The sequence below is a fragment of the Esox lucius genome, chromosome 16 (genome assembly GCF_011004845.1).
Source record: "Esox lucius isolate fEsoLuc1 chromosome 16, fEsoLuc1.pri, whole genome shotgun sequence".
NCBI lineage: Eukaryota > Metazoa > Chordata > Actinopteri > Esociformes > Esocidae > Esox > Esox lucius.
Genome location: NC_047584.1, coordinates 3557837 through 3572232, shown reverse-complemented (window position 1 = coordinate 3572232; position 14396 = coordinate 3557837). Strand labels below are relative to the sequence as shown.

Genomic DNA, 14396 nt, shown 5'->3' with positions numbered 1-14396 from the left:
AGAAGCGTCTGCTCTTAAAAAATAATTGAAGACACTTATGTTTTTCATACAACACCTGAATAAAGACCAAAACTATTTAAACAATGTGCCGGGACATGTAAGGTGAGGTGTTTGGTTGCAATGCCATGTATGTAATTTTTGGTGAAAACTAAACACTGACTTTGAACAGAAGAACCTCAACTGTAAAGCATGGAGGTTTGGGGCTGCTTTGCTGCCTGAGGGCCTGGCCAATTTTCCATAATTGAAACAACACTGAAGTCCATATTATACCAGAGAATTCTTGAAGAGAATGTTAGGCCATCTGACAAAAAGGTATTTCTGAACCAAACATGTATCTTGCATCAGGAGAATGATTCGGACAAGCAGAGCTAAAAAATAATTGGGGTTTATGGAATGGCAGAGTCAAAGCCCAGATCTCAATCATATTGAAATGTGGGGGGACTTGATGTCGAACATGGATACAAAAAACCCTCAGATATGACACAGTTGAAGCAGTACTGTTTAGAACAATGGGTAAATGTTCCTCCCAGTAGATGTAATCTATAGTGGCCAACACCAGCTAATGATTCTAGGGGTGTACTTTATTACCACTGGTGAAGGGGTAAAGAATAATGCATTTATTTATTGAAGATGTTCAAGTTTGTTAAAACCTTTTCTCTTGACAGTAAATGTTACAACTATCAGCTACCTATAGTATCACAACAAAGTGTCAGTCAATGACACATTTAATGACATTGCATGCAACCATTGGTTGATGCATGTGAATTCTAAGAAGGGGAATGCATGCATTTAGTTGTTCATTGTCAAAACCCTTAAATATAATACATGTTCCAGGACACCAAATGTTTTGGGAAAGATTTATATAATTTACAAATTAGCTCCTATGTTTATTCTTTTTGTTGCATTTCCTTTGCATGCAATAACAGCCTGAATTATACAACTCATGGAACCCACGTGTTGCAAGATATTTTCTCTGGTGATGCTCTGCCAGACTGGGACTGCTGCCATTTTATCACATTTCTGAGATCTGTATTCATGTAATTTGAAATAATTAAACAATTAAGGTAGTTTGCTTCAAAGTAAGTATAATCATCCCCCCTTACTTTACACAAAGCATTTTTAAACAATAAGGCATGAAGGAGTGTGGTATATGACCTATATACCTTGTTGGATCTGGACTGCCTGGATACAGCTCTTAGCTATTGTATATTGGTCATATACCACACACCCCAGAGGTGCCTTATTGCTATTATAAACTGGTTACCAAAGCAAACGGTTTGGGCTTTTAGCCAATCAGCATTCAGGATAAAAACTGGTTTATAATAAAAATAATAGTTATCCCAGATCTGGTATTTACATCAGGTTTTGTCTTTGCATGTAGTCAATTTTGACTTTCCTAACTGTATTAATCAGACAGCCAACTGTCAAGACTTAATTACTCCAAGGATTCCATTGTAACTTTTGAAATTGTGCAACCATTGCCCCATAATATAATCTCTCTAATTTGCTTTGATGAGAACAACAGTTCAACAAATTCCATTTTAAATTGGACATTTCATCGGCTGTCAAGTTGGCACTATAAAACAGTTCCGTACAATGAATATTTGATGCCACCAAACAAGATAAAACCATAGTAATAATTTGAAATGACCGAAACTAGAATTTGTAGAATTCCATAAATGGATGGTTTTTACTATGAAATAATTCTTAGGATGTTCAGACTTGGATGGAGCCAGATTACCGTGCAGCTCTATGTCTTAGCCTTGGTCACTTACTTTCTGTGTGTGTGTTTATTTGTGTGTTTGTATGTGCCTGTGTGTCTGTGTATGTGTATCAGATCCACTCCCTATATAGCACAGCTAGCCCAAGCATGCTGAAGAGGAAACAGAGCTCGAGGGTTGAGGCCCAGGCCATGACAGACTTCGGGCCTGATGAAACCCTCGCTGACAGCACCGATATCTTGTGGATAAACAAACCAGTGAGTGTGTTCAATGTTTCAGTCCTGGGACTGGGAAAACTTCACAATTCAGGATCTCCTTTATTTGCTAAGTACATTTATACATACAAATTATTCATAAATACATAGATGTAGTGCCTTTTTTAAGTTGGGCAATGGCCACAAACCCTAACTTGACCTCAATATTTGCATTAATTGCAAATGTAGAAAAGGAACACTTTGGATTCATTGCCGTGTTTAGAGATAATGTTTGTGGTTTGTGTCAATCAAAACACATTGTAAGTGCCCCAAGTAGAGCAGTGGTCTATGTGACTGTCTTAAGAGATGCGCCAATGCAGTTAGATATTTCAATTCTTGTCATTGCATACAGACAATGCCTGAGGCTCCAGCATAGGATGGCGCATTTTTAGCTCAATGTCGCCCAGGTTGGACAGCGATGTACAGGGATTCCTTTTCACGACTCCTTGTGGAAGTTCAGGCGCCTGCAAGCTCAGCTGTGTTTGTCGGCTGGGGAATGCCTTCTTAGATTGTTGTGTGTACAGGTGAAAAACGTCTTGGTTGAGCTAGCACTGTGATAACCACCAGAATGGCAAAATTTGCCTGGAGGGTTATGCACCCCATAAGATAATGGCTGACATTTTTCCCTTGACCCTTCGGCTTTTTCATGTTCTTCCTCCCCAGTGGGTGCACTCTCTTCTGCGAGCCTGTGCCATCATAAGCGTCATCAGTGTGTGTATGAACACACCGAAGACTTTTGAGCACTACCCCCCCCTGCAGTACGTGACTTTCACACTGGATACGCTGCTCATGTTCCTCTACACCGCTGAGATGATTGCCAAGATGCACATAAGAGGAATCATAAAGGTAATCAAATCAAACTATGTGTGATATTTTTTTGTAATTTCAAATCAAGTTTTATGTAATCTTTTACAATTGCATCTCAAATACATATTTGCTCACTAATTAGCACCTACATGGGAAGTTTAGTCTAGTTTAATCACTTTGAATGGAATTTAAGATCATTTTGTGAATCATTGCACCACATAAGATTTGAAGTCTTTTCAGGATTTTTTAGATTAAAAATTGGCTTGAACATGGCCTGGGTAGTGGAATTAGTCATTGCTGCATCACACCACAGCATACATACATTTTATTGGTAATGTTTAAGACAAATTTTGAAATTCTACAAATTTCCAAGCAGCTTATAGACATGTAATCTCAAAGCAATTTCAAAGCAACTTTCCAGCTATTCTAAAAATTTGCAATGGCCCTGCAAACATTGGTCATATATTCAACATTAAGCATATAGCTGTCATTTGGAAATGTTTTTTGCCAAAATGTTGCGACAATAACCAATCAGCAAAATGTTATGTCAAACTGTTTTGGATATTTTATAGTTAATTTAGCAGAGATGCTCATATCTGTTGAAAGTTGTAGACACAAAAATGGATGAGTTGAAATATTATGATACATTGGCATATCATTTCAATCAAAGTGTAAAACCTGCAAATATGAAATACAATAATAAAAAAAGAAATTAGCTGTCAATGCGTTATCCAGAGTACATATTTTAGGTCCAAAAGATTATTTATTGAGAGAGAAAATAACGAAGTCTGAATGCTAGCTGCCACATCTTACTAGGCATATTTCTGTATCAAAAACACCTTAAGAGTATTATTGAAGCCATTACTATTGAGTTGGAGAGCAAGATTGGCACGACGGGATGTGATCATTTGGCACGTAGCTATTATTTTAATTTGCATTCATTATATCAAGAAACACAGGCTTATAAAGTTAACAAAGCATTCACTCACTACCTGCTATTGCCATGTCTCATCTCTATGGTTTCTCCCTTATCCTCTACTTATCCTCTGCTGCAGAGGTAACTGGGTTTTCCTTTCCTGTGGTAATCCTCATGAGATTTTATCACCAGTTTTATCATAGTGCTTGATGGGTTTTGCAACTGCACTTGAAGACACTTTCAAAGTTTTTGAATTTTTTTGAATAGACTGACCTTTATATCTTAAAGTAATGGTTGACTGTCATTTCTCTTTGCTTATTTGCGCTGTTCTTAGGCTACTACATTACAGAAATGATAGCGTTCTGTATACTAATCTGGGGTGTAACATTGAGATTTTCATGGTATGATAACCATCTCAAAATTGTGGTGTAGGTCTATTGCTAAAAGTATTAGCAATTCAATTATTAATATATTAAATATGTTTGATAAAGCAACAATAGTTAAAACAAAGTGTTTATTTCTTAACTGTGAATCTGTTAGTATAAGTGGCTGCAGAGGGGATAGTTATTGAATTACAATTGAAAAAAACAGGTCGCGTAAAATTTTAACCCTGATTATGATAAACAAGATAATTCATTTGCAATTTATTGATTGGTGTTTTTCCCCAATACTGTCCAATTTTTGTAGACCCAAAGCACTTTGTAAACCTCGTTTTAGAAAGAGCGTAAACAAAATGTATGATAAGGCTCTATGTACACAAAAGGCCTTTTTCTCTCAAATATTGTTCACAAATCTGTCTAAATATGTGTTAGTGAGCGCTTCTTTTTTGCCGAGATAATCCACCCACCTCACAGGTGTGGCATATCAAGATGCTGATTAGACAGCATAATTATTGCACAGGTGTGCCTTTGGCTGGCCACAATAAAAGGCCACTCTAAAGTTTTACTACTGTAATGTATCTGGCTATGTTATTTATGAAAGGGGAGTCTATAATATATTTGCCTACACAGTATTTTCACGTACATTTTTCTCTGCATATTCCGTGGGAGGATGTTCATGGAGATGATTCTTCAGGTTCTAAGTTTTCCCCGCCTGAGCCGACACTTTTTCCCAACTTGCTTTGCATATTTGGTAACCATCAACATTGATGGTGCCTCTTGGGTCTTTTTAAGATCCAAAATATTCCCACACTGCGGGCTTCAGCTGTTTTGGTGGGGGAAACAGAGTTCAGAAATTGCCATTTCGATATGCTGCGCTCTCTGACATGCAGTTTGCGCATGTCTCAGTGACTGTCAAATGAATTGAGATTTAAAGATTTTAAAGTCACTGAGATTTTAAAGTTTTGATTTAGAGATTTTATCTCAATAAGTTTTTATGATGATGTGTAAATACAACCAACTATCTTTTAATTGAACTGATATCTACAGTATGAATGTCCATTCCTTTTTCTTGGATTAGAACAATTCAGAACAAAATCATGAATTTATACCTTGAATGACAAAATGGCAACCGTATGAGAACCGTCTGTTTTTACAACTGAGGTGCACCGTAATACCATGAAACCATTACATCCCTAATACGTTGTCACAGCACAACTGATTGGCTCAAATGCATTAAGACAGAAATAAATTAAGCAAATAAATCTTTAACAAGGCACACCTGTTAATTGAAATGCATTGCATGAAGCTGGTTGAGAGAATGCAAAGAATGTGCAAAGTAGAGCCCTTTTCTTCATCCCGCTCCCGCCGAATTTCTGACCATTACTGCCCGCACCCGCAATGTATGTTTTACACTCCCGCCCGCTCCCGCAATATGTATGTCCAATCCAGCCCGCACCCGCAAAAAGTTTTTATCAAAAACTTTGCACCATCACATGGCAAATAACTGCTTTGCAAAAAATATTACAAAAAATTACAATATGATAAACTACGCTACATGAAAAACAGCAGTTTTTACAATTATTAGCCAAAGCCAGATGTCGCAGGTATTCTGTTTGAAAAAATACAAATAAGAAACATTCAATAAAACATTCAAACATTTAGGCAGCCTGCTCAACACAACACTGTCTGGCATCATCACGCCTCTAGACCTAATTAACAAATGGCAAGGAGAGGCTGTGCTCAAAAAAACAACACTAATAAGTAACATAAAATAAACAACGTTAACGAATTAATTTAACAAATGAATCACTTTGCAATGTTGCTGTGGGGGAAGAGAATGTTGCTTATTGACTGCGGTCTCAATCCCGTCCGTCTCTCTTCTAAGATGCGCTCACAGACACTAAAGGCCCGCTCTGAAGGCACACTGGATGCGGGGATACTAAAAATAAAACGTGCCAGCTTTGATAGCGCTGGGAAGCGCTCTTTGTTGAACTTCCACCATTGAAGCACGCTGTCTGAGTTATCAGAGAGCCAGGAGCTGAGATATTGAGCAATTTCATCATCGATCGGCTTTTGCACTGAAACAACGGAGGACGCATCGTCTTCCCAGTCTGGGAATTGGTCTGTGGTGCTTTGTTTTTTGGCTGGTGGTGTCTCATTCTCTGCTGTGGCTGGGCTCAGGTGAAACTGCATCTTCTGAATAATTTTCTTTGCGTCTTTGGATAGGATTTGATTTATATATAAATTAATATGTCTTTTTAAAATGGCTCATTATGTTATTCATTTATATTTTTTATTTATTCATTAACTCTGTTTCTATTTTTTTGACTGCATTTCACTTATTCTATTGTAATTGCATTGCATTGTGTTTTCTGTGTTTGTTAGCCTACCTTTAACCACTTCATATTTTTCATCTGGGGGCAGCATCCCTAGCATTCGCATTTTAGGAGTCAGGAGAGTTGCAATCCTGTACATCATGTGGAGAGGTAATGCAGATCAATCAATCAATCAATCAAATGTATTTATAAAGCCCCTTTTACAACAGCAGTTGTCACAAAGTCCTTTACAGAGACACCCGGCCTTAAACCCCAAGGAGCAAACAACATTAGTGTTGAATTTCAGTGGCTAGGAAAAACTCCCTAAGAAGGTCGAATTTTAGGAAGAAACCTAGAGTGGACCTAGGCTCAGAGGGGTGACCAGTCCTCTTCTGGCTGTGCCGGGTGAGATATTAAGAGTCCAATTGGAATAATAAATACATTTCTCTGGGCTAAATCCAGAGTCTATTTGATTTTAGACTAGGTCAGAAGTATGACCAGGTGGACAAGGACAGGGACAGCAACGGGCCCCCCAAACCAGTTAATCCGCAGGTGTGGACCAGGACCTCATCTCCTTCTAAAATTTAAAATTGGAGGAAACTGAGAAAAGTTAGTAGTGCATTCCTCATATCCCCCAGCACAATAATATAGCAGCGTAACACCTTGGAACTGAGACGGGGGGGTCCGGTGACACTGTGGCCCTACCCGGGGGAGGCCCCGGACAGGGCCCAACAGGCAGGAAATCAATCCAACCACATTGCCAGGCATCAACCAAAGGGACACCCACCAACCGCAACCCCCCTGATGTGTCACTGGTGCCCATCAGTTCTTCCAGACGCGAGGCACACACATTGGCGACTCCAGAGAGCAAGGGCTTGAGCATTGCTGCTTGGCAGTGTTCAATGAGTTTCACGGACCACGGCAGTGGAAGTGATGCGCTGGATGTGGAGTTGTCGGACTCTAAGTCATTAGTAGCTTCCTTGAATAACTCAAGGAACGCAACTGAAAATGCACTTGATAGGGTGACGTTCAGAATATGCGCGTTGCAGTTCAGCCTGGTGTATCCACGCAGGGCAGCGACTATGTTGGCTCCACGGTCAGTGACAAACACAACACGGCCAGATAGAAGTGACGCATCTATTCCAAATTCACGGAGTTTCTGGAACAGCAGGCTCCTGATATTCTCCCCTGTTTTTGATACACCACTCTGAAAGAGAGCCACAAATAACACCCTGGAAACAAGGTCGAAGTTGTTGTTTGTATAATGGATGGTGCCGGATATGAATGAAGTTTTATGGTAATCCCCCGTCCATATATCTGTTGTGATGGCACATCCATATGTTTCAATGATAGGCTTTATCTCCGCTGCCATTGACGCCTGCAGTTCTTGGGCTCGCCCCTCGACATGTCTGGATACAGTGGTTGGATGAGGTAAAACATCTTTGACATCAAATTTGCCATATTTAGCGGCGACGTCAACTGTGTTGCAATATATCAACAAAGCCTTTCCCGACGACGAAGTCATATGGCCTTATGTCTAGACAGCACAATTCCACACATTTCTCTGTAGTTTCTTGTTTAATGTGTGTAGGGAGATGTTGTTTATCCTTGAAAACCAGCTTACTTTGACTGGGTAGAACAGAGCAGGTGTGTCGCTTCAACCCAGACATGCCGGATTTGTGCCCATTGTAGATTAGTATTTTTGCACATTTGTCACAATGAACGAAGTTCAGTTCCTTTCCATCTTTATCACAAACAATTGATAAACTTCTCCAAATGTCAGACTTGCCTTGCTTAGGTTTTGTGCTGTAAATACCTTGTTTGAGGTTCTTTTCCACATCATTTATTGACATCTCCATCATGTCACTATGCAACCGATCACAACTTCCAATCCCACAGTGTTTTTTTTTTTGCCGCCCATTCCCGCTCCCAGCAAAGTTCAAACCGCCCGCTCCCGCGAGATTTGCGTTGGGATCCGGCGGGACCCAATCCCAATGCAGCCCTCTAGTGCAAAGCTGTCATCAAAGCAAAATATGAATGTATTTTGATTTATTTTACAGTTTTTTGGTTACTACATGATTCCAAACATGTTATTCCATAGCTTTGATGTTTTCCCTATTTTTCTACAATGTGGAAAAGAGTAAAAATAAAGACACACCAATGCATTTGTGTGTCCAAACTTTTGAGTGGTACTGAATGTATGTGTGTGGGTGTGTCTGTTGTCAACAAGACAACAGCAGAAGCTGTGAAGCCCGATGCTGCCAAAGTTAATTCAACAAAGTATCCTTGAATGCAGCTTGGCTACCTCCCTATGAAAAGGAACACCTGCCTCCAATAAGGTCTTGTCAGTGGCAGGATAAAAAGCCCCCAGAAAAGCATCTCTGAGCAGAAGAGGGAAGAATGGGCTGTACCTCGCCCAGTGTTGTGCATTCGAGTCTTGTTTTACTTTTCCTCATGTTATTTAGTTAATAAAACTACCTAAAAGGATCAGAACGCTGGTACTGTGTCCGTTTGCTGTGTATCTCTACATTACAGGGTTTTTCCTGGCTTAAAATTAGTCAAAGGTGGTACCCCAACCCCCGCTACCCCACGCTCCATCAAACGCTCCTCTGTGATTGTAACGTGATGGTTGATATGGAGGAACCAGGCGCAGGCAGACTTGTACTAAAATATTAAATGTAATGAGACGAACACGGAATGCAAAAACAAACTGATAGAAAGTAAAGTGCTGATAACTGGGGGAGCAGAGGAGAAACATTTAAACACATACTTATGGGATGATTGGGACCTGGTGTGCATGATTATAGGAGACAAGACAATTAATGAGTCCGGGGTGATGTCATGAAGGGACGGGAACCGGGAGTGCACGGCACGATGGCGCTAGTCATCACTGTACCATGACAGTGATATACTTTATATAATATCCGGCCACTTGAAAAAGAAAACTATTATCTGCCCTGTCCATGTCCACTTGAGCAGCTAATGCACACTACAATGTCCTCCCTAATACAATAGCTACCAAAAAACAACCAATAAATCTATTGTTTACATATTAACATGTTAAATATTTGATCATTTTTTTATTTAAATATTTTTTACATATTGTCGGGCGGAAACATTTTATCTCCAAATCCCAACTTTTCAATTACTTAATATTATTATTTTTTTAAGTAATTGAACACAGCACCTTCTAAGTTGGTATTGTGTCTTTACATATGGTCAGATACTTGCATGTGTCATTATGTTATTACTATTTTACCAAAATCAAGCTCAAATGGAGTTAAAAGGTTTTTGAATAGCGAACTGCGAGAAGTGTTTTGTCCTTCATTGATTAGAACGGCCGCATCTGAGGCAGTAAGTGCATTTCCTGACGCAGTGGCGTCGTTAGGCCTGGGCATTAGGGCCCGGATATTTTATGAATAGCCTGGGATCTCAAATTGACCCAAACATTTTTTACTTATCTATTTATGTATAATTCTGATCGCGCATTATGACAATGTAGACGTGTAGGCCGCTAGCGTGTAGATCGAAATGTTCCGCATGTATATTCAAAACCTTGTATTTTCTGTCCGGGGCGGGTGGGTGGGATAAGACCCGAATGTATTGTGATCCTAGCAACGCCTCTGCCATGACGTTGTCATCAACTTGTGTGCTCTCCGTTTTCCTGTTGCTGAATACATTTGGCCAAAATCTGTGCCAATGAACAGGCTATTGAAGACTAGTCTGTGACTAGATGGTGAATGCTAGACTAAACTGCACACCAACCCAGTGTTGCCAGAAATTGCAAGAGAAACACGCAACCGGGACTGTCAAAAGAAGCTAAAAATAAGCAACTTGGAGCTGCAGACGAAGCCCAAAAAATTATGTTTTTTGTACGCCTTTGTACTATTTAAGTTTGAGTGAACCGGCTGCTCGAATAGGCCCGAGTAGGCTACCCAACGTTGAAGTTACGTTCAAAATCTTCAAATCGATCGAACATACAAAAACACGTCTCTTAAAGGTGTAATTACATTTCAAGCAAACCTTTCTTTCACTACATAGGTACTATATTTCCATAATGTTTGTGAATACATTGATGGCGAATACAAAGCTGACAGAAATGTATTTTCCATTCTTCGCAAACATAAGTGAATTGTTTGCATACGTCTCTAGCCACTGAGCTCATTTGGGGAAGGTTAACAATCACAGCTAGTAGTAGCCAGTAGTGGCTCAGACGTACATTAGGCAGCAGGGCTAGACAGTAGATGGGGACGTTACAGCTTTTATTTAATACAAAAGTATGTTTTCTTGTGCCACATGGTCAAAACAAGTCCAAATAAGCATATTTTGCATTTTGGAAACAAGTCCAAAAAACACAACCCACAACAGACAGTATTTCCATGCAACTTTCTGAAAAAAGAAACCCCAAGTCGCTTAATAAGCGGAGCAACCCTGCTCCAACCTGCCATGGTTTGTCTGCACTCTTCCCTGCTCCCACATGCCTCAGGCCTGAAATACATAACCTTTATAGAATTAGTGTTTCTTTAGTAAAGAAAATGCTGTACTTATTCAAACTACCAGTTATTTATTTAGCCTTACTAAATATTTTCAAACACAATACTTACAGGTATTGTAGTGTACACTTGTAGTGTACTCTTGATTAGATTGTTGATTACATTATTTGCCATATAAATAAATGCATTAATAATACATAGATATAAAAATAGGTAGTCCATCATAACATTAAGAGATGCTGCACTAACCATAAAAACCACACAATAAACATTAACAATTTCTGTCACTGTTCTGTTACCGTTGTAATATTACTTACTTCCAGTAGTTAACCGTTTGTGATTAGCCCTTTGGTGGTGATTTCGGATACATTTATTGAATTTGGGAAAGGTTGTTCTTGCCTCATGCTCCGTTCTGCTGACAATCCTCATCCATCTCCCAACGTTTTATGCCTTTGGAAACTTTGTCAGTATGTATCCGTTTCCTTTTGCATATATATTTAAGTTAAAATCATTATTTGTTTGGAATGTTTGGTAAACTTTGTAACGTAAGATTATACCTGCTATTTAATTGCTATGTCAACCAATAGCTTTATTCTGATTGTCATTGAGAATTTTTTTAGATTACTCAGCTGCAGTATTAAAGTAATTTAGAGATTTGGCTTTTATCAAATAAATACACCTTTTCATTTTCTTATAGAGACTTTGTTGTCTTTGTATTTTTCAGTTTCACAAATTTTCTTTTTATTAAACCATATAAACATGGACATCGTGCTGATGGGTTATTGATGTGTGCTCAGTAACGCATACGGAGGACAGTACTGTGAAATGACAGCACACTAGCGGGCTGAACGACGCAGTTGGATTAGGCTACAGAGATTGTTACAACGTCACAGCGGCAATATAAGGCCATATACAACTGCAGCAGTATACAGAAAATATTCTCAACACCATGGCTGAGAAGCATACGCCTTCCCCCAAGACGGGGTCACGTTCCTCTGCCTCATCCTAGTATTCCAGCAGCTCAGAAAAAGGCTCTGCAGCCGCCATACCTCAGGCAAAAGCAGAAGCTGCGAATGCTCGCCTCTCTTTTACAGCAAAGGAAATGAGGATGAAAATAGAAAAGGCACAGTTAGGAAAAAGAAACAGCCTTTGCCGAAGCTGAGGCCCTGGAGGCTGCGGCATACATACAGTGAGAAAGGCAGTAGCAGACTTAATCTTGACCTGAACCCGCTTGACCCTACACAGCGCACTACAGAGAATCTCAAGGGTCAGTCTCATGAGACTCTTCAATCGATGTCAGACGTAGAGCCATTCTTTTTTGACAAGACAAGACAGATACAGCAGGCCAGAGCCGACACCTGCCGCACTAACTCCACATTTCAAGTCTGAATTAATCTCAAACCCTGCAGACAACACTACTGTCATGGACCACTGCTTCCCAAAATCAGATACGAGGCCAGCCCAGCAGTCTGATCATCTCACTTCTAATATACATACTCATCATAGAGGCCAGAGTGACCAATGGACTCCCAGAGCAGTCTGCAGTGATAGAAATCGCCTACCTGCTCCCCACTACGGATAAACATCACAAAACGCCCAAGGGGACAACTCAAATGTCTGATTTTGTGAGGTACTTCATTCGTCATGAGCTCATTACTACAGGACTATTCCAGTTCAACGACCAGCCAGAGGGTTACAGAGCCTGGCGGCACTCTTTCCAAAACGCAATCTGAGGCTTAAACGTCTAGTGAAGTAATTGACCTTTTAGTGAAATGGCTTGGAAAGGAGTCTGCATGTAAAGCGGATCCAGGCAATCCATGTCAGCTACCCTGATCGAGGACTGAAGATGGTTTGGGACAGACTCGAGGACAGCTTCGGCTCACCAGAGGTGAAAGTGCACAAGCGATTCAACAGTTTCCCTAAACTCTCCAACAAGGACAACACAAAGCTGAGAGAGTTAGGAGACCTGCTAATGGAGCTTCAGTCAGCCAAAGCCGACCTCCTTGGCCTTGCCTTCCTCGATACTGCTCGAGGTGTCCACCCAATAGTCCAGACAATGCCCTTTGGGTTACAAGAGAAATGTATTTCTCTAGGCTCCAAGTACAAGCAACAATATCAAGTTCCCTTTTCTTCCTTCTACACTTTTTGTTGACTTTGTTAGCCAGCAAGCCAGGATTAGGAATAACCCCAGTTTTAATCTCGTCACAGAAGCTACTGTAAAAACAGATTCCAGGTTCCCTGGAAGTAAAGCAGACAGAGAGTTTCATGTCACAAAACAGGTATCTCGCACCGTCTTGTCCGACTCAGACAAGTCTAGTAAGAAAGCTGAGAACTCTGACAGAGAGTGCCCCATACACAAGGAACCACACCCCTTAAGGAAGTGTTATGCCTTTCGCACAATGCCTATTGATGAGCGCAAGGACTTCCTTAAAGAGAACATATGCTTTACATTTGTTCGTCCTCATGGCAGGGAGGAATCATCCCATCTGCCTCTGAAGTGACATCTCAGTGCTCGCAAACCTGTGGCGGCGATTACACCAACAGGTCCTGTTCTAAAATCTGCCAAGGTCCCAGTTCTCCTTACTCTCTTAAGACGTGCTGGAGTAATGGAAACGTCAGGAAGAGCAAATGGCTTTCAGGTTAAATCTATAGGTGGAAGATTTAGTGTTCCGCTGCCTACTCTCATAGAGTGTAACGAGATCGCAAACAACAAATCTGAGATTCCGCCATAGCACTCCATCACGCTTATCTGAAACCTCTGGCTCACATCATCCCTGAAATCGAACCCAAAGCTCCCATCATGCTTCTTCTTGGAAGAGACATCATCAGAGTCCACAAGGTGCGGAAGCAAGTCAACGGACCCCATGACTCCCCCTACGCCCAGAAGCTTGACTTAGGGTGGGTCATAGTAGGGAACCTCTGCCTGGGAAATGTTCACAAGCCTCTCACAGTGAACACTACACAAACTCTCTGGAAAAAGGATGCCCAACACTCTTCGAGCCATGTCCCAACCTCTTTTCTGTGAAGGAAAGATTCCATAACGCTCAAGCACTCAATAATCCTGCCCCCGGCTGAGTGCCGCTATGTTGGAGTTTACCCCAGTGGATGAGAGGGTCGCCTCCCTACACCTACGGGTTGTGGGGGGGAATCTCTGACTGTTTGTGCATATGCCCTGAACAGCAGTTCAGAGTACTTGGCCTTCTTGGGGACCCTGAATGGAGTCCTGTATGGGGCTCCAGTAGGGGACTCCATAATTCTGCTGGGGGACTTCAACGCACACATGGGCAATGATGGAGACACCTGGAGAGGCGTGATAGGGAGGAACGGCCTCCCTGATCTGAACTCGAGTGGTTGTTTGTTGTTAGAGTTCTGTGCTAGTCATGGATTATCTATAACAAACACCATGTTCGAACATAAGGATGCTCATAAGTGTACGTGGTACCAGAGCTCCCTAGGCCGAAGGTCGATGATTGATTTTGTGATCGTGTCATCGGATCTGAGACTGCATGT

The 14396-nt window shown here is 40.8% G+C and overlaps 1 protein-coding gene across 7 annotated transcripts in view; it reads left to right on the top strand.

Annotated features, from left to right (window-relative positions):
• nalcn (sodium leak channel, non-selective) overlaps nucleotides 1-14396 on the top strand; it is a 279305-nt gene that overhangs the window by 19674 nt on the left and 245235 nt on the right. For 6 of the 7 annotated variants that reach the window (XM_034286757.1, XM_020055017.3, XM_034286756.1 and 3 more), the window contains 2 exons: nucleotides 1838-1978; nucleotides 2639-2821. In XM_034286757.1, coding sequence (XP_034142648.1) covers nucleotides 1838-1978; nucleotides 2639-2821 — 324 coding nt within the window. Of the gene's footprint in view, nucleotides 1-1834; nucleotides 1979-2638; nucleotides 2822-14396 lie in introns of all 7 variants that reach the window. The other variant, XM_034286758.1, reaches the window with a different exon arrangement.